Source organism: Pleurodeles waltl, chromosome 3_1 (genome assembly GCF_031143425.1).
Source record: "Pleurodeles waltl isolate 20211129_DDA chromosome 3_1, aPleWal1.hap1.20221129, whole genome shotgun sequence".
NCBI lineage: Eukaryota > Metazoa > Chordata > Amphibia > Caudata > Salamandridae > Pleurodeles > Pleurodeles waltl.
Window position 1 is genome coordinate 623,995,773 of NC_090440.1, and position 25,205 is coordinate 624,020,977.

The window sequence follows — 25,205 nt, forward strand, 5'->3', positions numbered from 1 at the left end:
AATGTGGATCAGGAGCCTCGAACCTCCTTGATTGAAATCAACATGAATCGTAGTCTAATTGTCGTGTTCTGTGCCCTTTTGGTGAGAGTACTCTTGTTTGGGAAGATTCAGATATGAATCCAATTCATACCATGTGCACTTGTTTGAGCAGTCCATATATTTTGATAATAATTTTGATTGGTTAGTCTCTGTGCTGTTTAATGAAGAGTAACTGAGATCCAAAAGGATTGGGACTTCAGTGAATCAAGTGCATTTAACAGGAATTTATCCCAATCATGCTGCTGCATCAAGCGGTTATGCTTCCTGTGGGCAAGCACAACCCAAACTACACCTTGCTGTCCCTTCCCTAGCACTTCAGAGATGATGACACAATTTGAAATAGGAAGGCTTTTACCACCAAACTTTACTAACCTGGGTCAAACTCCAATCTCATCTGAGCTTAGATGGTGCATGAAGACGGACTAACGCTTCTGTGGGTCTTACAATGTAAGAGATCCAAGCAGGTTCCAACCTGTAAGCCAAGGTGGAATTCACTTTTACCCTTGTGGCTTCGAGAAGGGGGCAGCTAAAAGACTGTGCATTTTGCTGTACAGTTCACCAAAGGCAAGAGATAAAGAGCGACATTTCTTCTTCACTGAGGCCTAAAGGAAATGGGGGGGAACTCTATCACTGAGCCAACAGCCCAAGCAAATAAGTGCAGAAGTGCATAGAATTGTTTGCTTTCCCAAGACCACATGAAGCTAGGCTCCAAAGACCCCATGAAGCCTGACTCCAAACACCACCTGAAACTAGGCTCCAAAGACCACCAGAAACTAGGCTCCAAAGACCACACAAAGCTAGGCTCCAAAGACCACATGAAGCCAGGCTCCAAAGACTACATGAAGCTAGACTCCAAGGACAACATGAAGCCACGCTCCTAAGACCAAACAAAGTAGGCTCCAAAGACCACATAAAGCTAGGCTCCAAAGACCACATGAAGCTAGGCTCCAAAGGCCGCATGAAGCAAGACTCCAAAGACCATGTGAAGCCGGGCTTCAAAGACCACATGAAGATCACATGAAGCTAGCTCCAAAGACCACGTGAAGCTAGGCTCCAGAGGCCATGTGAAGCTAGGCTCCAAAGACCACATGAAGCTAGACTCAAAAGACCACATGAAGCTAGGCTACAAAGATCACATGAAGCTAGGCTTCAGACCTTTCCCAAAGATCACAATCTTAATTTTACTGGCTTTAACAAGCAAACAATTTGCAGCATTATATGAGTCTAACAGTGTTAAGGATCTTACCATACTGACATGGGTGAACAATGACCATATCATCTGCATATTACAGATTTTGAATGTTTACCTCCCACATTTTTGGTGAAAAAGATATTTCCTTGTGCAAATTTTGACCTCTATCAGCATTGTAGAGGTTGACTGGTGGAGGGGCAGGACATGTGCATGCTTCAACCCCTTATTTATTGGAATACTATCAGAACTATGAAAATATTTTACACACAACAATCTCCTTTCATAGAGCCACCCCACTGCTTTTAGTAAATTGCCCTATGATAAAAGCTGTTCCCATAACGGTTTTAAGTCCAATCAATCAATCAATTAAGGCATTTGTAAAGCACACTACTCACCCGTGAGGGTCTCAAGGCACTGGGGGAGGTGCTGCTACTGCTGGAACGGCCAAGTCTTGAGGTGTCTCCTGAAGGTAAGTAGGTCCTGTGTCTGTCGCACGTGGGTGGGAAGAGTGTTCCACGTCTTGGCGGCGAGGTAGAAGAAAGATCTGCCACCGGCGGTCATTCTGTAGATGCGTGGGACTGTGGCGAGGGCAAGGTCAGCGGAGCAAAGCTGTCGGGTCGGGGTGTAGAAAGAGAGCCGTCTGTTGAGGTATTCTGGTCCGGTGTTGTGCAGTGCCTTGTAAGCATGGATGAGAAGTCCACACCATCGAAGGATGTTCTATAGTCCACAAAACATGAATATAAGCAAGTCCTAATGTGTGAACAGTTTCATAAATTAATATTGACGTATCAAAATTTTAGTGCAGTGTAATACATTAGTCCTTCAAGCCACTTTCATAGAAGTGCAGGAGTCCCTTCTATTAAAACCATGTTTCTAGGCCAATCAATAAACATCATGCTTATACTTTCATCCACATCACGAAGGGTGGTCAATATCTAGTTACCAGGCTCAGCTGAACCTCTATTTTTAAAGAGCAGATGGAAAATGGAACTCCTCCATGATGGACTGCTGCTGTCCATATACTATATATATCCTTGTGGCCCACCACAAGATATATGCTTTAAAAAATGCTGTTAAGCATATACCATTCCATGCCCGCTCCACTGTTGGGAACACCCAAGTGCACAAGGGGATTGTAAGCATCAGCCGGCAGAACTGTTGAGGAGCATGCCTGCCCATGGCAAGACCCATTCTGAAGCTATCCTTTAGGTCTCAACGTTGTACAGCTTGTGAGTTCTCCCTTTGGCCACAAACAGGCCACAGTTCGTAGTTAAAGAGATACTACTCATTGACTATCATTGCCAGAAACAAGCTTAATACACAGTATTGGTAATGAAGTGAGGACTTTTCACTTCTGTTGGATGCAGGGGAGGTGCATAGATGTCTGCTTGTCTTCCAATGAAGACCTCTATTATTGTAACTCTAGTTTCCCCAGTAAATTTATAATCCATTGAATAGTGAAATGTATGAATATGCCTTTCCCTAAATACCATGCAACATTTTGAGCCATGGGGCACGTCTGTAACATATAGACATGTATGTGTGTGCTTCTTATAACACAGTGGCTGACTATGCACATATGTATTTACGTAACATAGTGACACATGTGGTGCTTATTGTGCTACACAGTACCAGATTATGATTATGAGCAACCGGAGGTGCATCTCCAACATGTAGAAATGTATGGGTGTGTCAGTACACAGTGGCAGGCTATGAGAAACATGAAGTGCATCTGTGCCATATAGACGTTTATGTGTCTATACCCAGTGACTGGTTGTGCAGCACATACAAGCACATAGAAACCCTTTATATCATATTGACATGTACAGTGTTTATCTTGGTACACAGTAAAAAGGTTATGAAACACATGGTGTATGTCTATAACATTTGGAAATGTATGAGTTTGAGAACCGCGTTTGAGACATGCGGGTGTACATCTGTGACATATAAAAATGTATGCATGTGAGATTTTCCACACACAAGGACAGGCTATAAGATGGGGTGCATCTATACCATATAGACAATAGTGGGTGTTTATCTCTGTACAGGCTCTTAGGTACACTGTGGGCAAAGGTATGGGTATAAGATAAACCAAATGGTAGCTGTAAGAATGACAGCTACAATGTTTACTAAAAGTGTAAACAACAGAAAAAACTCCATGTTTGTTGTATAACTTTATATCAATAACACCCTCATTCTGCTATTCACTAAGCTAATCTTAGCCTTGAAAGGAAAGCCTAATTCGAGTTTCATAGATGATCCACACTCACACACCTGTTTGAACAATAAGGTTTTATGTTCAATAAAATAGCAGAACCTTCTATTCCTATCTTGTGCTTACAGCTAGGCTGAAAAGCGCAGCAAGCGAACTCTGAATGCCTTCCCGTTGGCCTTCAGGTAAAGTGGGTGTTGCAATTCTATGTGGCCTGTCTTGTTTGTATTGCCTGACACCAAGCTTCCCTCTAACCCTTGGCACCCTATGCTTAGCTTATATAACATTACTAATGTACAACAGTGAAATCTGGCCTTGATTTCCAAGTTAGCAATTCCTAGAGGGTCGCAAATAGACCTACCTCATGAATATTAATGAGGTAGGTCACAATTGTGACCAACTAGGATTCGCTGCCATTACAAGAATAGTTGCCTTCTGGGTTGAGCAGACCACCATATCTACAGTTACTTTTAAAAAATAAATCCTTTATTTCAAATGCAACCTGATTTCCTTAAAGCATGAGTACTCATGAACATGTTCCCATGGGGCCAAAAGGTGTAGTCTGTAATGTGTCAGAGGGCCGCATTGATGCCGGGGGGTGTGGTCGCGCTCGGGGTGGGGGCGTTAGGGGGGCACTGGTAGTAAGGTGGGTGTAGGGGAAGCAAAGCACATACATGTAGTTGCTGTACTACACAATCTTTTACCAGAAAACCGGGGATGAATCCTGGCTTCCCCACTTTACCCCATTGTGTGATCCTAGGCAATAGTTTTATTTCACTTCCCTTCATTATCACATAAACGAGACCTAAAAATACATGACTTCAGGATGTCCGCTGTAGAAAACCTTCTCCTATGTTTGATTTATAAAACTATAATGTTTTACTTCTATAATAGGAAACCAAGTCAAACAAAAGGTGGACATAACAACCTATTTGCCACATTTCAGTATTGGCATTGTTGTCTGGGTAGAGGGAAGAATTGATGCTTCTAAATTCATGTTTGGAAACCATCACTTTTAAAATAATACTTCTCAATGCGCTGCTATAACCTGATGTACTAAAGTGAAAAGGTTCTGCATGTTAATTAAATACATTTTTTGAATTTGGGAGAAACGTTATCATATGTTTCCGCTTTGCTGCAAGATGGCTTTAAAAACTGAAGGTGCTCCTAAAGTTAAGTGATGCAGGACTCACGGTTACTTCCTTTCTTTAACACTGATTATCCTTTAAATAAATGCTTGCCTGTTTCTTTAACAACTTTTTTATTGTTAGTATCTCTCTGAGTAAACAGCAGCAGAGTGCTGCTGTTCAGGAGGGGGGCACCTGTAAAGGCCAGGAGGGCAGCATGCGGCCCAGGGCTTGACTATCGTTGCTTTAAAGGAAAACGAGATGCATTTCAAATGAAATATGAAATGTTTCATTTTTATTTTTTAAGAGCAGGCAGTGGTCTTTGGGACAACTGCTTGCTCTTAAAAATTCTTTTTCAAACATCCTCAAAGGGGAAGGTGTCCCAAAGGGGGCCCTTACCTTTGTGAATGGGTTATCACCAACTTTTAATTGGTGGTAATGTTTGAATGTTTTGCGATGGCACTTTGGTCACAAAACATTGAGATTCTTTATTAGGAAGGGACATCCTGAACATGACCCTTCCATATAGCGATTATGTTTTTGTAAGCAAAACCTAAACTGAGATTCCGTAACAAGCTACTGATTTGCAATTTGGTGTTTGTACATACCAAAAAGCATTTTTGCAGTTGCAACCGGTCCGGTTCTGTGAATCTGGCCATTTGCAACTGCAAGAATGGTTTGCACATCTATCCCAAAGTGCAAATGTTTGAGACCTCATTTTGGTTGCAAAATATTAGTAAATACCATTCAGATTCCATATTCGAAAGGAACACCCTGAGCATGCCCCTTCCAAATAGTGATTTTGTTTTTGTTCCCAAACCCAAACTGTGAGATTCTTTAACAAGCAACAAGTTACTGAATCACAATTGTTTGTATATTACAGAAAGCACTGATGAGGCCTCCAACGGCGTGATTCTGTGAATTGGGACATTTGAAACTGGGAAAGAATGTGTACATCTGGCCCATAGTTATCAACTTCCCATGAAAATGTGCTGACCACTTACTAACAAGTAAAAGGAACAGGCTATCCAGCTCAGATTAAACACTGTGAATATATTTGAGCAGACATGATTATCATGTTGAAAAGAAAAGTGACATAAAACGTATGTGCATTCCATATTAAACATGTCCATTCACTTTTAAATGATCAACATATGCAAGCTACATGGGGATTACCTAGAAGAGAAAAAACATATATTAATCATAACAAGTGTGGCTGTGGACATATAAGACACTTGCAGCACATTCGTAAAATATAGAGGGCATTTATAACATACAGAAATGTATGGGTGTGTTTCTTAGTACACTGGCTGAGGCATACTATGAGGCACATGTGATGCATCTATAACTTATAAAAAGGTACAGGTGTGTCTGCACGCAGTGACAGACTATACGGCACATGGGGTGCAACTATAACACCCGGTGAAAAGCTATGATAAATACGGGGGCATATAGAAATGTACGCATGTGCCTGTACTCAGTGACAGGCTATGAGACACCAGGGCGCATCGTTAACATATATAAATGTATGGGTGTGTCTGCACACAGTGACGGGCTAAGAAACACGAGGTGCATCCTTAATATATGAGGATGTATGGATATCTATCGCTGTACACAGTGGCTCGCTGAGACACATCTTGTGAATCTCTAACACAGAAATGTATGGGCGTTCTTCTGCACACTAAAAGGTTAATTGACGCTTCTGTTGCATCCGGGACATATGTAAAAAAAAAATGGTGGTAGTTCTGCACACCGCGTATCATTATGAGGCACGCGCTGCGTCTATAACGCAAAGAAATGTATGACTGTCTCTGCACGCCGCACATCTGTAACACAGACATGCATTGATGCGTTGGTGTCTCTGTATATACAATGGAAGGATATGAAAGATAAGGGGTACATCTATAATATGAATAAAAGTGTGGTGTTTCTGTTCACAGTGAAAATGCTGTGACACTTGGGGTACATCTATAGGATATAGCAACGTAAGCCTGCAGCTCATTATGTACGAGCTGCAAGACGCCGCGTCACGGCGATGGATAGATATGTGACCTCTTGAAATGTATGGATGTTTTTATTTCTGTGCGACACGCCGGTGCACCCACAACATTTAGAACTGTGTCTGTGTTTCACTTCTGCGCCCAGTGAAAGGCTTCGAGGCACAGAGTACATAGACAGTAGGCACAAACCATGCTGCGTCTTTGTGTGCACAGCGGGAGCAGGCAGGAGTGCACTTAGGTGCTCACCAGCGTGTCCCCGTGCACAGATGGTGCTGCTGCGAGCACGGGGTGAGCAGGTAGGGCGGAGGAGGGGGTGCGCTGGTGCAAGGGCAGGCCGGGACTGCAGTGTCCTTCATCCCTCCAGCCTCTTCTCGGCGGCGCTGGGTACCACATGGGCTGAGCTTGGCTAGAGAGTTGCCTGTCTCCGGAGAAGCCGAGCAGAGTGCGTGGGTCCAGCAGCGGAGGGGAGGGGATGATGCTGCAGCGGGGAGCTTGTGATTGGATGTGGGGGCGGGGAGGAGAGCGGGAGCTGGGAGAGTGCTGAGCAGGCAGTAATGACATGCACCAGCTCTCCATCGGATGCAGGCATGTACCACGCGAGAGACCTGTGACTGGAGGGGAGACGGGGAGAGGAGATCGTAGGAGCAGGGACCCCCCGCTGCAGCATCCGGGGTGCCCAACTTGGCCCATCAATGAGGACCCAAGCCCAGGGCATCGTGCAGAGAGGGCAGGTGGCAGGTGCCCTTACCCTGCTTGGGAGGAAAGGAAAATGAGGGGGACCCTGCAGAGGGGCACGGCTACTTCTTCACACATCCCTGCCGGGCTCTTGGGACTGCGGGCTCCACTAACCCTCTTAAGCAGCAAGCGGTGGATAGATTTTAGTAACTGGTTGCGTTTGTAGCTGCACAGAACCCCGCATCAAGGCACTGTAACAGCATGTTACTATCGTCCCGCCCTGTGGGATTCATGTTATCCACCGCGGAAGGATGAAAGGCTGTTGAACTCTAGGTTTCATACGGATTTCTGCAGCAGGTGCACTAACCCACTGCGCTGACTTAAAAGTAACTGTGCGATTGACTCCCCAGTGATGTTCGGTCTCAGGACGCTGAGTGAAGGGCAGTAGGGGATGAGCGGAAGTGCCGGGGGTGCCCCCACTGCCGCCACCATGCGCCGCTCCAGCACTGACGAGTCCACATACCACCGCAGTCCGTCCCTGGACAGCAAGGACTTTTCGTTCCCCCAGGGGGGCGGGGCTTTTCGGCGCTACAGTAGCATGTACGGCGCCACAGGCAGCTCCTTCTTCGGCTTCCACACCAACCCCGGCCCTAAAGCCACAAAGGCCAAATACACCTCTCCCAAGGGCAACAAGTACGTGGTGTTTTACCTGGACCTCTCCTTTATCTTTCTCCTAGAGCTGAAGCGGTGCAGCATGGCGCGCAACTGCCTCCAGTGCATCAAGTACCTCATGTTCACCTTCAACCTGCTCTTCTGGGTGAGTACACGTCACTTTCCCGCTCTTTTCTCACTTGTGCTGCTGTCTCGTCTCTTCTGTTGGTCCCATCGTGCGCTCTTGTCTATTTATCAGACCTCGAGTGCTCCTAGAGCCAGGAGTGAGTAGCTCACACATTCTAGTTTTTTTTTCTTCTAAAAATTGGCTTCAGTCGTTTTGTTTTCTTAGTTATTAATAACATGAATGCAGGGTTTGAGGTACCAGAATGCAATGGTGAAAACAGAGTCAGTGGAGCTGCTCACGTGCCGTCCGCAGCTTGCGTGGGTGAATGATTGCCGAGGCTGTAGTTTGCTGTATTTATTTGTTATACTCAATGTTTGTATCTTTGTTGTACTTTTTTGTATTTGCATAGCAAATGCTATCCATAGGCTAGTGTTTATGAAGAAAGTAATATAAGTCCACTGTTTAACCTGCTGCCTCTCGCGCTGGCCTGTCCTCAGAAGTTTGTGTGACTTTGAAAGATTCAATTTAGCGGAAAGTCTCTTTGCTCAATTTGACGTGTCCAGATTTGTGGTGCTTTTAAGACTGAAACAACGCGAGCTTAACGTTTGTACTGCATTTGCCTCACTTCTTGAGTGAGAAACTCCGACCGGCATCTGCTCACACACAACGCTTTTTTCTTTGCCTCCTGAGACTTGTGGTGTTACATTTATAAAGAAAAAGGGCAGCACTTCAAGTACCGGCATACTGGAATACAGAAAATCACAGGACTAAGTGAGAAACTCGCCCTGACTTGTAACTGCTTGAGACCTCTGTGTCTGCCGCTGACTCTCACAATGGGCCGCCTTTTACTCATTCTTACATTGTTTCAGTCATATTTTAAAATACATAATTGCATGACGCTTCGTTAGGAAACGCATCTCTAATTTTTACAAGCACAAGAAAAATGAGATGAGAATGCATTGCCTTGAAGCAGGATAACGTCACATCGGGATGTGACGTCAGGTAGCACAGGGGCTTCCGCTCGCTGAACCGCGTCGGCACAGGTTTATATGCACTTTTGGTTAATAACGTTCAAATCGCTCGCAGTATTTCCTGCGACGTCCAAACAGTTGGACAAAAGGCAAGACAATGCCCGCCGTGAGAGAACAAAATCACGGCAAGAGCGGTCCAACGAAGGCCCAAGAAGGTCCGATCTATCACTCTGGTTTTCATAAAACACTTAAACGCTTCAGAAGGTCTCCCAGTGCTATAATGGCATCTTCTAGCATCGCCTACCCGAGTGGCAACCCTTTCTTAACTTCGGGAGGATGAAAGGTTGCTAGACCCTTGTGGCATTCGAAGCGCTACCTGCAAGTTATTGATTGTGCAAGTGCTCATTGGTGTATTGTAGGGCGCCAGTGAACTTTTAACCCACAGACCTGTCGTCTTATTTATCATTTGACCGAAATAGAAACAAGAAAGCAGCAGTGTGCTCTTTTTTCATTATTTTAAAGGTCCTTTCTATCTGATCGTGCACTGTTTAAAAGTACCATACTTCGTGTTTCTTCCGTCATTGCTCATTTGTTTCTGTGAAACCTGCTTTCGTTTCTAACATGAAATAGATGACCCCAGTCCCAAATGCGTAGAAGAATGCATCGCCTTCCGTTGAGATTTAACCTGCTCTCACTCTCTGTGCCCCGTGTCATTCACCAGTCACCTTGGTGGGGGCGGGGTGGGGGTGTTGTGACATCTAGAGAGTGATGGATGACTGTCTTCGCAGGCAGCGGAGCGTAGGGTGAAAGTACAGGTCTGAATAAGACCTCGAGGGCATGTCTGCTCCCTGAAGTGGATGTTTTCTAGTGCTACGCTGCGCTGTGCTGCTCTGTGCTATGCTGTGCTATGCTCTGCTGCCCGGTGATATATTGTGCTGTGCTATGCTGTGCTGCCTTGTGCTATACTGTGCGGCGATATGCTGCCCTGTGCTGTGCTGCCCTATGTTACACTGTGCCTTGCGGTACTGTGTTATGCTGTCCTGTGCTATGTTGCGCTGTGCTGCCCTGTGCTGCGGTATGCGACACTATGCTGTGCTATTCTGTGCTGCCCTGTGCTATGCTGCCGTGTGCTGTGCTATGCTGCGCTATATGTTCTGCTGTACTGTGCTATGCTGCATTGTGCTGTGCTGCGGTATGCTACACCGTGAAGTGCTATTCTGTGCTGTGCTATGCCGAACTCTGCTGTGCTGTACTGTGCTGCATTGTGCCATCCTGCGCTGTGCTATGCGCACGTACGTAGTATTGCAAACCGCATTTAATCACCCAGTGCTTCATGGCTGGAGGCGTGTGGACTCTTTGCAGAGGAGAGGGTTATGGGTGCAACTTAAAGCTTTACGTGGGGTGCGGAGAAAGGGACCCGACGAGGACTCCCCGTGTTAAACTTCACAGCCCCCATGCAATATTAGGAGCAGATGGCAGAGGTGGGGGAGGGGGTGATTGTACTCGGGGCAACGGGGGTAAGTACACTGCTTAATGCAGTGGCCTCGTGGGGCTGCCCCCGGGCAGGAAGTTGCAGGGGGAGGGCCATGCTTGGGGGAGAGAGTAGGTGAGCGGGGGGGACCCGAGGGGCAGGCTTGAGGGAGAGGATAGGTGAGTAGAGGATAAAGGGATGACAGGCTGTGGCCAGGTGAGACACATTCTGTTCCAGGAGAAAGCAAACAAACTTCATACTGTGATTTTCCTGAAAGAAACTGAACAGCCAGAAGCCGTTCTGTAATGTGCCATCATCATGTCTTCAGTATGTGTGCCCTTTCCGGGACTAGGTGCCTGAGGGTCCTCCAAATAACATCCAGTACCTCACCACCTCAATTCTGAAAAAAGTGTCAGACTCTTCACACTGTATGAAATTTTAGGGTGACAGATTTGGCAACAGCATTTTGGCCATCACATATACATGTATTTTTAAACGGCGTTGTTAGAAATGTTATATAAAAGTTCGGAGCTGCCAGGGGGCCTCATTACCTATGAAACACCTTCTTTCAGACATGGTATTTTATCCAGCAGCGTATTGCATTTTAGGACTTGTAGTTTCACTTTACACATTGTAAGCATGGGCTCAGAAAATCCAGCAGCAAAATGTTTTTGGCCAAAAAGCCACAGCTGGCTGAAAGTGTCACACATAATAATGTGACAAATTAAACAGCAATTGTGAACAACACATTTTGCTCTGTAAAATTCCTCTCATATCTAGATTTCATTGCTTATGATATATTTTTAATATCACATATGGGATTTATGGGAAGATTGTTCTTTTCAGGTGCCCGCCCCTACTTCGCTGTAAGAAATAGGGGTATTATTTCAGTAGGTTGAGAAACCACCTCAAATAATAATCATAACCCTTGTCAGGGTGAACCATAAAAGTCACAAAAAAACACAAAACCTATACCTAACCCAGTGGCAGCTGCTACGGAACGGGGGTGGTGGGGTGGGGATGAAAAAAAAAAAGGATCACTTACCTGTGTATGGCTGCCGTCTCTCCTCCGTCCTCTTCTCTTCCTGACTCCCGGCAGCACAGAAGCCTACAGGCTCCCAGACTTCTCTAAGCCAATCACAACGCTGCTGTCACCAGCATGACTGCAGCGCTGTGATTGGTCTGAGTCGCCTGGTTCAGCACTTTGACAGGGAGTGGGAGCCTGTGCATGTTCTCCACCCGGCCGTGCAATGCAGCCGGGTGGAGATATGCTAAGTCTGCGTCTGTTTGAGCCACCCAAGACGGCAGGCCAAACCGTCATGCGCACTTACAGTGCACATGCCACTCCTTCTCGCAGTGACCCAGCCCATCCTAACCTGGCTCCGCACTGAAAAGTAAAATGTGTTATTATCATTTTATTTTTTATTGTTTGCACTGCTCAGAGCAGTGGGGCGACACTCTTCCGTCTTAGTGGAGGAGCCGCTGCTGGCCTAGCCCTCTGGTATCCTGGCACAAATGAATCAGGCTTAACTTTGGAGACAATGTGTAAAGTATTTATGCAGTACTAAAACAAACAGAAATAAAGTCAAAATGTCAAACTATAAAAATCCCCAAATGAATTAGAAAAATATTATATGATTTAATAAACAAAATTACACCAAAATGACAATAATCCAATTGGAGGAACTGATTTAAGAATTTTAAAGGTTTAAGTGAAAATTACCTCCAAGAAGCACAAGGTGCCAATATTAGTCACTTTTTGTGGTAAAAAAAAGGCCTTAGATGCAATTTTATGCTAACCACAAGCTAATGCAATTCAGATACAACAAACAAGTTTCGTCCTAGTCAAAGATTTTGCTTCACTTCTGCTGTAGTCCTCGAAGTCCCAATGACCAAAGGACTTCTAAACCCCCCAGGACCTCAGAGGAGGCACTTAGAGGTTTGCATGGTTGCAGATGGAGGCAGCAGCAGGGTCCAGTCAGAAGCACCTGAGTAGTTGCAGCAAAATGCTTTTAACAGCTTGTTGTGTCCCTGTAGATTCAACAGGAGGTCAGCCAGCTGACCATTGGAGTCACTTCTGGGGTCCTGTGTTCAGGGCAAGCAGGTCCAGCCTTCCTTCTTCAGACAGCACAGCAGTCCTTACTTTTATACCCCGTGCCAGCCTGTGGGCAGGGTGGGGAGAGGGTCCTTTGTCTTCTCTCAAAACTAGTTCTGGTCTCTTCATGGGCTTGGAACTAACCTGGCAAGTGAAAAAAAAGCAGGGACAAGCTGTGTGTCGGGTTCCTTTGTGTGTGCTTGGACAGATCCCTTTCAAGTATAAATGGGGCAGGACACAGCTCCTCTCCAGCCGTCCTTTCAGGAAGGCCCAATCCCCACCACACCCAGGCTCTTTGTTCACTGTCTGGGTCCAATACACATTTCCCTGTCGGAGAGCTATTAACAGCCCTGGGGCCACTCGCAGAAAGGCCCCAGAAACACTAGGCAGAGAAATGTCAACTTTCTAAACGCCTTTCAGTGTTCTGAGGACGCAGCTGCCGAAGCGAGGCTTTCATCTGTTATGCACTAAGAAATTAGAGCAGTGATAAAAGAAAAGTGACAGTCATTGCATAAAATAAAATCGCAGCAGAAGAGTCTTTGTGAATCTAACAAGCTACTGGCACAGCAGGAAGAGAATCCATTCAAACTGGGGCATTAAAACAACAGTTTTAATGTTGGAAAAATGTGAGAACACGAGTGAATCTGGAATATAACAACACAATCCAGTTCATGGTCCTAAGGAGAACCCTGAACTGAGGGATTTGAAATGAGTCAACAGTCTGAAATAAGGTTGTTGGTTAATAGTAATGCCGGGTTAATGGGAACCCTTAAAAATTGAAAGTAATTCCGGTCCCCCTTTGTACGCCCAAATACCAAAGAAGGCCTTCCAATCCATTAGTTTAGTGGTTAGGAGCTTGAAAGAATGTAAACCTTTTAACTCCTTCATTCTTAAATACGGAATTAGTGTAACTTGATCTTGTGAATAATGTTTTGTTCTTCGTTTTCTGTGTAGTATGTCGTTTCATGTTGTCATTGTGAATGTTATTTAGTGATTATTCATGGTTAAAATATAGAATTATTGTTATGGTCATGAATATTATGGTGGTTATGTTATAAGTTAGATTTTTTAAGAAAGTCGTTTTTGGTTGTTGGTCTGAAGTCTTTGACATGTTCTGCTAAAGTTTATAAAATTACATGGTTGAAAAATTGAAACTAATGAAAGTGGCCGCAATATTTCATTTGTGTGACCACAACTTTAAAATGTTAACTAGTGTCAGTTAAGGTCTTTCTTTTTTTCAACTTTCTGAACGTGGCATTTCCCAAATACTAAATGAATATCCAATATTACCACTGATATGTTTTTAAATGTTTGAAACAAACAATGTTTGAAACAAGTAGAATAATTATTTCTCCAGTTGCTCCCAAACTTAATTTATCACTTAGGGCATTTAATAATGTAAATCAGTGTTAGTATATGGGAGGCTAGCCCTGCTACAGTAAAAATGACTTTGGAGTTTTTTTCACTGACAGGTCACATAAAGCACTAAGATCACATGTCCTGCTACTTAAATCCCAATCACCTTGCCCTGTGAGCATTTAGGCCATACACTACTGGTGACGTATACGTATTCAAATGGAATGTTTTGGCCTAGCGAAAGGTGTATTTTGCCAGAACAAAATTACATTTCAAAACTGCATTGCAGTTAGGCCTGAGACATGTTTTAGGGAGCCACTTTAGAGGATGGAATAATAACTGCAGCACTCCACTGGTAGCATTTAATTTGCAGGCCTTTGGTACATGTAATATCAGTACTAGGAGCAGCTTACAAGTAAATTAAATGAGCCAATCGTGTGTATGTCAATGTGCCACGTTTAAAGGAAAGAGCACATGAGTAAAGCACACCGACTCCCAATGCCAACAAAATCTGGTTCAACTACAGACGGCAACATTCTGAGGTGACCCTACAGCAGCGCAAATTTCCGGCACTCACATTCCTACTTGAAATGTTTGGTTTGATGGCTATATTGTACACTGTATGTATTCACTGTGACGCTGCAATAGCAACAAATGAAAAGCTACGAAAAGCACTGTTGAATATCAGTTTTGTCTGTATTAGTGATGGGGTGCCTTTGTGCTTTACCAAAATTACAGCTTGCTTGCAGTATTTAGCATTTCATAGGAGTGTGAGAAAATATGTTTGTCATTTCGTGGGGGGTTGTTAGATTATTTTATGCAAGGGGGGTGTAGCATGAAAAAGCTTGAAGGTCATTGAATTAATGTAGGCACACATCTTGCTAGTGCTCAAAGTTGTGTACTTCATCTGAGCAGTACTACAGTCTATGTTCACAATAATAATAACTGTTTGCACTTCTAGTAGCAATTCAATACCTGTAAGAAAATTGAATGAATTGTGGTACAGAGTAATTGTCAGTGACTAAGACTACTTAAAGCATACCGTTCATCACTTTACTGTTTTCTTCAGTGCAGCAGGTATGCCAGGCATGGGTCCAGTGTTCACAGTAGCATATACTGTAGGCTGCACCTTAAAGATAAGCCCATATAGATTGCAACCAATCTGGGGTTTCTTGTGGACTTACTGAGAGGACCTGGTCTGGCATTTAGGTCTGGACTGTTTCTATTGGAGCAGGACAGTGTTTATTTACATATGGCTGGTTCCTGGCTGGTGTTTCAAGGTGGATTGCAGTCGTAGAAATTATCAGTGACTGTGATTGCTTTACACAACCTACCCATACATTTTTTTGTATTCATCTATAATAAAATGACATATTTTAAATAAAAATCAGAACACAAAGATATTTAAGAGTACCAAGATGATTGTTGCTTGTGATGGAGTCTATAGTTAAGTCTTAAGTGTTTCTGCAGCAACAGAAATGGACCTCCATTTTTGGATCACCTTTCCCCCAGATACTTTATCCCACCTTAATCTCCTTTGCTATTGATATAGGGCAGACAGTAAAATGAAGTGTGTTCGTCACTCTTAAAGGCAAGGTATCTTATTTAATTTCTCAATAAATTATCCAGAGTGTGGAGAAGTGAGCCTAGCTGCTCTTCAACCCACTGACACGCACGTCTCTGCAGCAGGTTCTTAAACCCTCCGAGCTTCTCTAGTGGCGCGCATGTGGCAGTGATGTGTGATGAGTCCACGTAACCAGATATGAACCTGTGTGAGGCTTCCGACAGGACCTTCCAAACATTAATATAGGGATTACCCATTCCCTCAGCAGAGGATAGACCTGATCCAGCGTTCACAGAACACTAATACAGCTATGGTCCCTGCACCACAGCAGTGCTTGGATATGGCAAGGCTGTAGGTTCCAGCACAGTGGTACAGAGGTAAGATCTGCTCCAGACATCAGAGAGTAATATAGCAGTGGATCCTGCACCATAGCAGTGCTTGCATATGGCATGTCTCTCAGCTCTAATATAGAAATTGCCTCTGCTCCCTTTTGAGGTTAGATGTGATCCAGGGATCAGAGACCATTATTGTGGCAGTGATTCGTGTGCATCAGCAGTTCTTGCATATGGTAATCCTGTAGGTTCTAGTACAGTGGCCTATAATCATTTTTAAACCCAAGCAGAGGTTAAACGAGATCAAGGAGTTCCTAGATCACTAAGCTTGGAAGGGTTTCTGCACCACAGCATTGGCGGGTCAGGGTGATCCTGTGGATCTAATTCAGTAGTATAGGGATCGCTCCTGTACATTAGTTGGAATGGATGGGCGGTTGTGATAGTTCTGCTACAGTAGTACTGGGCCCACTCCGGTACTACAATAGGGGTTAGAATTGGAGAGCCTTGGGTTTCGGGTTCAGTCGTATAGTGATTGCGCCTACACCACTACAGGGATGAAAAGGCAATCTTGGGGGTCCTGGTACATTGACATTGTGACCACCTCTGTACCTATTGGGGCGATCATGAAGGTTTCAGTAGCCATTTAGTGATAGCTCCTGTGCCAAGGCAGGGATGCTCCAGGTAATCATGGGTTTTCCTGGACATTGATACGACTCTTCCTCATGCAGTACAGGAGGGGTTGGGCTCGATGCTCTAGGAAGCATTAATACATCACCCTCAGTCTTGTACCACAGCAGAGGTTATGGGTGCTGATGGGGCACTTACTTCTTAGCAATGGGCGTATTCCAGTGTGCAGGGATAACTTTACGATACAGAAAAGGGGCAACATTGATATATGTACCCTCGTTCTCACACCTCGGTACAGATGGACCACCTCTGGACACATGGGGAGGTTGTGTTGATCACTTATCTTTTGAGCTAAGGCATTAGTTTATTAAAACATATTAAACTGACCATTTACATCTATATCACTCACCACAAACATCACGCTTCCAGTGCTGGGAATTCCTTTAACAGACCATTTATCTCTGTGTTTCTTATTCCAATTTGCTCAATTGTAGAAGCAAAATAGGTTTAACTGGTTGTTAATAGAAAGTCTGGAATTGAAAACATGGTGTCCTGGTGAAATGTATATCTTTTTTGCATTCATGACGAGGCCTTGAAACACTTCTGGTTAGATGAGTATCTGACTACTCCTTTCGATGTATTTAGTTAATAGGGTGGTCTACGTGGGGGAGTTACGTTGCTGTGCATGAGGTTCAGAGCGATGCTTCAAACGTGTTGTATTGAACTTGGACATATGCTTTGGCGTCCAGTGAAGAGGAGGAAGCGAGATACAGTTGCATTTTGCATGAACTTGGCATGTTGAAGTTGGAAGTTATTTTGTTTGTTGTAGAATGTTACATGGATGTAGTTGTACAAGTAGCCTATTTGGGAAGAGGTTTGGTGTCATGCTTGAGGCCTGGAGTGGTGCTCTAAACCAATGTCGGCAAACTTTGTTTTGTTCAAGCATGGAATAATGTGGAAAACTTTAGGAGAGACTGGATTGCAGAAAGTACACTTGCATTTTCTACCAAATGGATAGGTAGCTATGGTGATGTAGTTCTTCGCATGGTGTGCTGCATATTTGTAATCAGGGATGGGATAGAAATAGATTATATTTCAAACAAGTTTTATGGTGCTGCAGTCCCGAAATATGATCACACAGCTGTATGTATGCCTAGTGTGCACCGGAAGCGTCAGGTAGCTACAAAGAGTTGAAAGTGTTATCTTCCTCTAAGAGAAAGAAAGGCGTGTTTGGGAACAACCAGTTATTTACTGCCTTCCTGAATTCTAGGTGATCCTGACTGATGCTTATCTTTGCCAGTAGAAAGTTCTCCATGCATTGTCTTGAAGGCAAGGACGTTCAAGGGTGGAGTCAGTATTGAACGCAGCATGCTCTTTTGGGCGAATAACTGAAGTCTTAGTTGGAAGAAGGTGGGCATGATGCCAGCAAGCCAGAAGGCCTCGAACGAGCTGAACAAGACCATAGGCAAACAACCAAGACATTGTTATAGTGGTCTGAGGCCTCCCAAGTATAGCTGCTTCAGGCATCTGGTGGCTTCCATCTAGATTCTCTGCAACCTTTACAACCGGTAGAGTCTCACTGTACGGCATAAGCCTATGTCCTAGACTCCCCAGCACCAATCCATTGTCATTGTGACCAGTGGCGTAAAGAAATGTGAGGGGGCCCCCTTGCAAAGTACATGGAGGGAACCCCCGACCCGGTCAGGAACTCTCAGTACAGGGGGCAGTGCACAGTGTACTGTGCTGAGGGGCCTCTCTGGAGCTTGCCCCCCCGCACTGCAGGGACTGCATGGGCTATTGTGACACCACTGATGGCGACTTGGAATCGCTGTGGGATATCGTGGTGAGGGAAGATGTGGCATAGGGATCCTAAAGTGAAGAAAGCACTTCTGTTAGCTTGATTTACGTGTGGCACAAGGAGCAGGTTGAAGTCTGTGAACCCTCCCAGATTTCTTACTTATGTCGATGTGTTTGGTGATGGGACAGGTTTCTGAGGTCAAAAGGTGATCCGGTGATACTTCAGTCAGATTATTTATGTGAGCCTTACTCTTTTTGATGTGGATGTTTACAGATATCATCCACTGGCCCTTAGCTCAGAGCCATTGGTCCTTGCACAGGAGGCTATGTTTGCTCGGTGTTTGAGCTTGAGCAGGAAATTGGTGTGAAGTAGGTTAGACTGAGGAATTTGATGATGTTTGTTAGTGGGCTGAGGTTCGCATTGAAAGGGATTGAGGAAATGAAGGGACCTTGCAGGATGCTAGTGTTGGCATGGGAAAGAGTTGAAGAATATGTTGGAGCGAGATGATGCTGAATCTTTTGGAGAGACCAGAGGATACCTAGTCAAGAGATGTGCCCTGAATGCTAAGTTTATTCAGCGTCTATATTGGGTGGTGTAAGAAGTCGTAGGTTATTGAAAGTTCCATTAGGGAAAGACCCACTAATCCATTTGTGTCGGTGGTGGTCTTGAGATCATCCTGAAGTGGAATCCGTGCAGAGTCCATCTTTCTGCCAGGGCGGAATCCAGTTTATGACAGAGAACTGGTTATTCCCTTGCAAGAGACTTGAGATCGGAGTAAGGGCTGTTCCTTCGATGGTTGGGTGCTGGCCCTGTCTGCTAGATGAAGCACTAGGGGCCAGATGTAGCAACCCGTTTGCGAGTCGCAAACGGCGAAAATCGCCGTTTGCGACTCGCAAACGTGGGTTTGCAATTCAGAAATGCATATTGCGAGTCGTTACCGACTCGCAATATGCATTTCCGACTCGCAAATAGGAAGGGGTGTTCCCTTCCTATTTGCGAGTCGCATTGGGATGCAATAATATGCGGTCGCAAATGGCATCGCAGTTACCATCCACTTCAAGTGGATGGTAACCCAATCGCAAATAGGAAGGGGTCCCCATGGGACCCCTTCCAGTTTGAGACTGGACCCCAAAATATTTTTTTCAGGGCAGGGAGTGGTCCAAGGGACCACTCCCTGCCCTGAAAAAAAAACCGAAACTAAAGGTTTCGGTTTTTTTTTAAGTGCAGCTCGTTTTCCCTTAAGGAAAACGAGCTACACTTCAAAAAAAAAAAACTGCTTTATTTAAAAGCAGGTCGCTAACATGGAGGTCTGCTGACGTCAGCAGGCCTCCATGTTAGCGAGTGCCTATACTCGCAATGGGGCCTCAATTTGCGACCCACCTCATGAATATTCATGAGGTGGGTCATTGCGACCCCATTGCGAGTAGCAGTCGGTGTCTGAGACACCGTACTGCATAGCAATTTGCAAGTCGCAGGGACTCGCAATTTGCAAGTCGCAAATTGCTTTTTTGCTACATCTGGCCCAAGATTCTTGAAGGTCAGCTTGATGCTCAAGCTCTTGATATCGTTGGGAAAGCTGAGACCGGTTCTTGAAGGGATGGCACTGGTGGCGCGAGAGAGGAGAATGTTCCTGAGTGCCTGTGTTGGGCAGGGGTGCGCAGAGAAGTCAATGGGTGTCTCCTGCTAGAGTCAGCTCGTCTTACTGTTGGCCACTATGGCAGCGGAGTGACGTAATTTGTGCAGCATGAAGTTGGAAGAGAGAAGGAGACTTGTGCACTGAAATGTGCCGATCTCTTTTTCTGCTGAGGCGGGGTGCCATTACAGATTTCCGGGGTGGTGCTGCGAGTGTTTCTTGCCAATACAGTAGTTCCGATTTCATTTGTGATTGAGCTTTCGCCTCTGCAAATAGAAAAATTACCACTATTTGCAATCATTCCGTTCAGATAGAAAATAGAACCGTGAAATGTTCGAGCACAAAGCCGCATGGTTTTGCAGACCTTGTTGAACTGAACAGGTGCAGCGAGCACTTTCCAGCGGCGTTAATGGCGGAGGGGCCGCCCAGTCACTCTGAGAGCACACACACTCCCGCCCACACCATTTTGCCAGACCTGCTCACCTTTCTATGCTCTCTCGCTTGGGTGTAATGGTTGTCTTTGTATCAGCACGCTGGACAGGTCCGCTCCCCATTAAGTACTGAGCTCTAAAGAAGCTGTTCTGAAACGTTAAATGTTAATCTGGGGCTGCTACAAAAGGGTCCTGTTGATTGACATATTGGCTCACGTCACTGCGTTTGCTAGTTCGTATTGGAATGATAGGCCCATGCGCGGCCTATCCTGCAGGAACGGTGCTGGCCCCAGAGGAGCGCGGTCCTTTCACCACCTGGATGTGTGAGGTAAGTCATGTCTCGTGGCGAAGGGCTGGTGAGTTGCAGACGTAAATCAGGAGCCACACACAGAGCTCTCCTGACTCATATTTCTCCATGAGGGCCGGGGGGTTGGAATTGTCTGTTACAATACTCCTAAGCAAAGTCCCACTATAGCTCACAAGTTCCTTGGCCGAACAGTCATTTACACGTCTCTGACAGGTGAGGCCATTTTGAAGCTCTAAGGCCCTCAACGCAACGTGCGAGGTCAATCTGACCCGACTGTTAAGAGTAGTTACCCGCCTTTTCGGGATCAGTGCTGCTGTAGTAAGTCTGCGCTCCCAGTACACGGCATTTCAGCACCACATGGAATGACAGCCTAAACGTCCAGGAGGTGAGATCAGGTAGGGTATGCATGAAACACCTGTGGAGTTTTCATATACATAATCCCATGGATCTGTACTTTACCCGAGACCCCAATGTGCTGCAGACACCATGTTTCATGTGAGGGGCCACCAGAGTTGCCGTGCGTGGTGCGGCGTCTTCTGTGGCACTCTCCTTACACATAGCCTCCTAGTCATCTCACTCACGTTTCAGCCTTGGTGTAATCGGCCTGTCGGAAGAGCTATTTCTGTAGCTGCACGTGCTGAGGATAAGTGATTTATGGATGGAATTCCTGCAGCACCTGTCTAACTTTCCCTTCCCATCATTTCTGGTGTAGCGAAACCTATAGTAGTAGAAAAGTGCACCTCAGAAGCCCCACCCCCCTCCCCCCGGGTGTCTTTTGGAAGGAGGCATGGAGGGGTCCCGGGGATTTACAGGCCCTGAACTCAACTGGATAGTGGTACGATGGCAGGATGCAGACTCCACGTGGGGGAGGGACCAGTCTCCAAAGAAGAGGCCTTGTGGCGCCCCCCACCAACACCGGCAGCGCCAGTATCTATTACTGCTCACCCCGAGGCTGGTCTGACGGCGTCCACGCCTGCAGACAAAGCACAGAGCGGCTGCTGACCCAGCGCTCATCCGGTCATTCACAGTTCATCGAATCATATTTACATATTCACAGGTACCATGGCTTGGCAATCTTATTGCCTCGACTGGCAATCCTATTACTTTACCACAAAGCTTGCATTACATCGAGAATAAGGCACGGTGTTTACACTGTTTTCCTACATGCAAAGGCCGGAAGCTCGCGCCAGCTCTGGAGCCCGCAAGCAAGTGCTTCCAATGATGTGCTATTTATGCGGTAGTGGTGCTGTAAATAGCACAGCCGTGTGGAAATCGGCTTTCTGCACACTTACCATTATTTATTTACACTACTCAAACTCCTCGAAATGAGGCCTAAACGTTTTCCTGTTCCGCTTTCTCTGGAGCACACAGAGAGAGAGAGAAAGGGACAAATAATGCGAGGAAGACGTGAAGTGAGAGTGATTGGGAGACAAAAGGGTGAACCAATTTCAGGACAGAAGTCTGGCATCAAAGGAATGAGCGAGTACGAAAAGAAAAACGCGTGACCTGTGAATTCCTTCGGACGAGGGAGAGACAGCAGAAACACCTCAGTGTCTGTGGTAGAGTACGTGAGGAAGACGAGGCCACTGTGGCTGTTCCATGTTTATGGGAGCTGTGCTGGAGAGCAGAGACTCATCTTCCGTTCAAGCCTGTGATGTTGACTCCGGGCTCCATTTTCTCTTAGTACGCCAAAGACACTCGATACTATCTGGCAGAGAAAGAATGCGCTTGTGGCCAAGCTCAATGTTGTTTTACAATTTAATTTGAATTATTTCCTTGCCAGCGTCACCCCCCTGAGACGTATACAGACAGTCCTGCAGCTTACATCTCGGTGTGTTTGACTTACTTTTATTTGCTCCAACTGCCCATTATGTTTAATTATTTCCCATAAGATCCTAAAACACCCGTCAAATCTCACGAAATATTTTAGTTTGTGTAAGGCACTGGTAATCTATTGGCCAATAGGAAAGCGTTTGGTTTTATAGAGGCGCGATGTCTCATGAGGCTCCCTGAGAAGTGGCCGCTAAACTCGGGATGGTGAGCAGTAAGGCGTCCCCCCCTGAAGGGAGAGTAAAAAGCGCCCTCTTCTTCCACCGCCGCCCGGAGAACCTCTCAAATGACAGGGTGCACTTTGCTCTGCTGGTCCTGGGACTACAGTTCAGGATGCTGTGCGCCCAGGCCCAGGCGTTGTCTAGCCCTCTCCCTTTTTCCTCTCCGAGAGCTCAAAAATAAGGCACGCTCCCCATGGATTTCCCTTTCCAAAGATATGAGTCGTTAAAGTGGGACTGTGATGTCCACGGGAACCAAACTTCAGCCCTTTCGTCAAAGGTGACTGCTGTGGCCTTTAGTCAAGCGGTGAGAGACTGGCCATGATGGCGGCAGCAGCTGTGGTTCTGTGTGCAGGCCTATTAAGCTGCGCCACAGAATTCAACTGCCTGTGTAAAGTATACCCAGGTCTCCCCATCTGGAGTTCTTTTGCCTCCACCAGGTCTTGAACATGCATGGAGGGAGCCTGTGTGTAGTTTATTGTGTGCAAGGAAGAGAAACTGGTTGAGTCCATTGGACTTCACTTGTGTATGAACAGACAAAATGGTGGGTGTTTTTGAGCAAGGCTGCCAATGATCCTTCACAGGAGCCTACACAGACACAATCGCCTGTCCCTCTCCCCAAAATCGTTTGTCTCTGTGGCTGGGAGCGTATTGATTCCAGCAAAGGGAGAACTATTAATGACCCAGAAACATGAGGATTGAGCAACTATCAATCAATCTCAGGCCTCCGACTGACTGACAAAGTTCACTGACAGGCTGTGGGTCATTTGAAGTAAGCAGAGCATGGGACATAAGCAGAGAGAAATAGAAGAGGCTATTGACTTTTTCTAAACGTTAGGAAGCTTTTCGATCTCAGGGCTGAGAAAAGGAGGTCCGAAGGGAGATGCCTTAGCAGTTTCAGAGTTCTCGTCATTTGAATTCTCCATCAAGACCTCCGCACCAACCTAATCTCTAGTTTTGTTTTGCCACCACAGGTTAGCTCATTAGGTGCCTACAGACTTGTGGGTGCACCACCACCACCAGAAAATGTTAACTACAAGATGCAGACAATGGAGCTATCACCTGAATAGAGGTATTCAGCATGTCTATGCACCCATAGCAGCTGTAGTCCACAGTGCATAGTTTAGTGGCTGCTTGGCATTTGGATTCTAGTGAGGTATGCCCTTACCGGGCACCAGATACTGGGTGCTACCAAAAGACACCAAAAAAGATAACTTTGTTTGCCAGACTTGGGGTGGGTGCTTCGATCTATGGGTGGTAGGTCTGTGGGTAATCATGAGGGTCCAGCTAATCGTTCATAGCGAGTGAATCAAAATCTCTTAAAATCTCACATCCAGCTATCAAAACCAAATCACCACAAAGCGATTACCAAAACCAATACTTCACTTTGAAGTGCAGCATTGTGAACCCCTGCCTAAGAGGTGTATATTTGCAGGACTGTTTTGTAACTGCGTTTCAATGTTCATCCTTTCACAATGATTGTTAGTTTTGGCTCTGTTGCACAATGGAATAATGCAGTGGCCTTTGTGAACACTTCCCATTGAATACCAATGACTCTCTTAACTGTACTTATAGTGCCCAAGGCTGAGGTGCTGTTTGAGGTTCCATCTCTGGCTAGGAATGTGGTAGAGACTTCATGTTTTCAATGATTATCATTATCTTGTGAATAGTATTTTATCTCTTTGTCCTTTAAATTAAATAACTGACGATCCTTATTGAATCTTTTTACTGTATTTATTGCATTATACGTATGCTACATACATCATCTATTTGAGTACACACTGAACTGCTCAACCTTGAGAGAGCCAAGTGCTAAAGTGAAGTACTTAACGAATCAATTGCAGCAAACCTAAATTGTGGTCCCAGGGCACAATTGTAAAAAAAACTAAAAAAAAAAACTATCCCAGTTGCTACTGTAACCTCTGACTGCATTGGGACTGAATACAGTTTCTCACAGCTGCACGATGGACATTCATAGGTATTCATAGGGGTAGTGCAACTGATGTTGCAGCAATGCTCTAATTGGCTGCCAGTGTTGTACAGTACTCCAAACCAAATTCTGTGTGTGCCTTTCTGTCTATCAAACACACAAAAGGTGATGGGAGGAATGCTTGCAAATAGTTGAACATCCATCAATCACTCTGGGTAGCATTCCAACCCATCATTTGTCTGCCTCCCTCGGCTTAGACCCAGCCATAGACAAATCAGAGGTGGTCCTCCTCTAGTAGGAGCAGTCCAGCTTGAACTGGCAAGCCAGGTCCTCTCTCGACCAGAACACAAGCAAACCCTGATTTTTTTTTTTTTTAAATCTATATGGTTCTCTTCAGCAAGGGTGCAGCTTAGTTCCAGTAACAAAGTTAGCACAGGACCCACATCTGGGCATACAGTTGGCCACTTTGGACCTTTCAAAAAGTGATGGAAGGAATGCTTGCTTTATCTGTCCATGTCCAAGGCATATAAGCTCCATTTATAGGTGTGCTGGTGTCTGGTTCCTTCTTCATATCCTGTGTTGTTGTTTTTTTTTTTTTTTTTTTTTTAGCTCAGAACAT

General features: G+C 45.3%; 1 protein-coding gene across 12 annotated transcripts in view; it reads left to right on the forward strand.

Moving 5' to 3' along the window:
* The window catches only part of TSPAN4 (tetraspanin 4), a 2,368,794-nt gene that overhangs the window by 1,733,608 nt on the left and 609,981 nt on the right, over positions 1-25,205 (forward strand). For 11 of the 12 annotated variants that reach the window (XM_069223123.1, XM_069223119.1, XM_069223121.1 and 8 more), the window contains one exon: positions 7,983-8,062. In XM_069223123.1, coding sequence (XP_069079224.1) covers positions 8,000-8,062 — 63 coding nt within the window. In that variant the 5' untranslated portion in view covers positions 7,983-7,999. Of the gene's footprint in view, positions 1-7,156; positions 8,063-25,205 lie in introns of those variants that run through there. The other variant, XM_069223118.1, reaches the window with a different exon arrangement.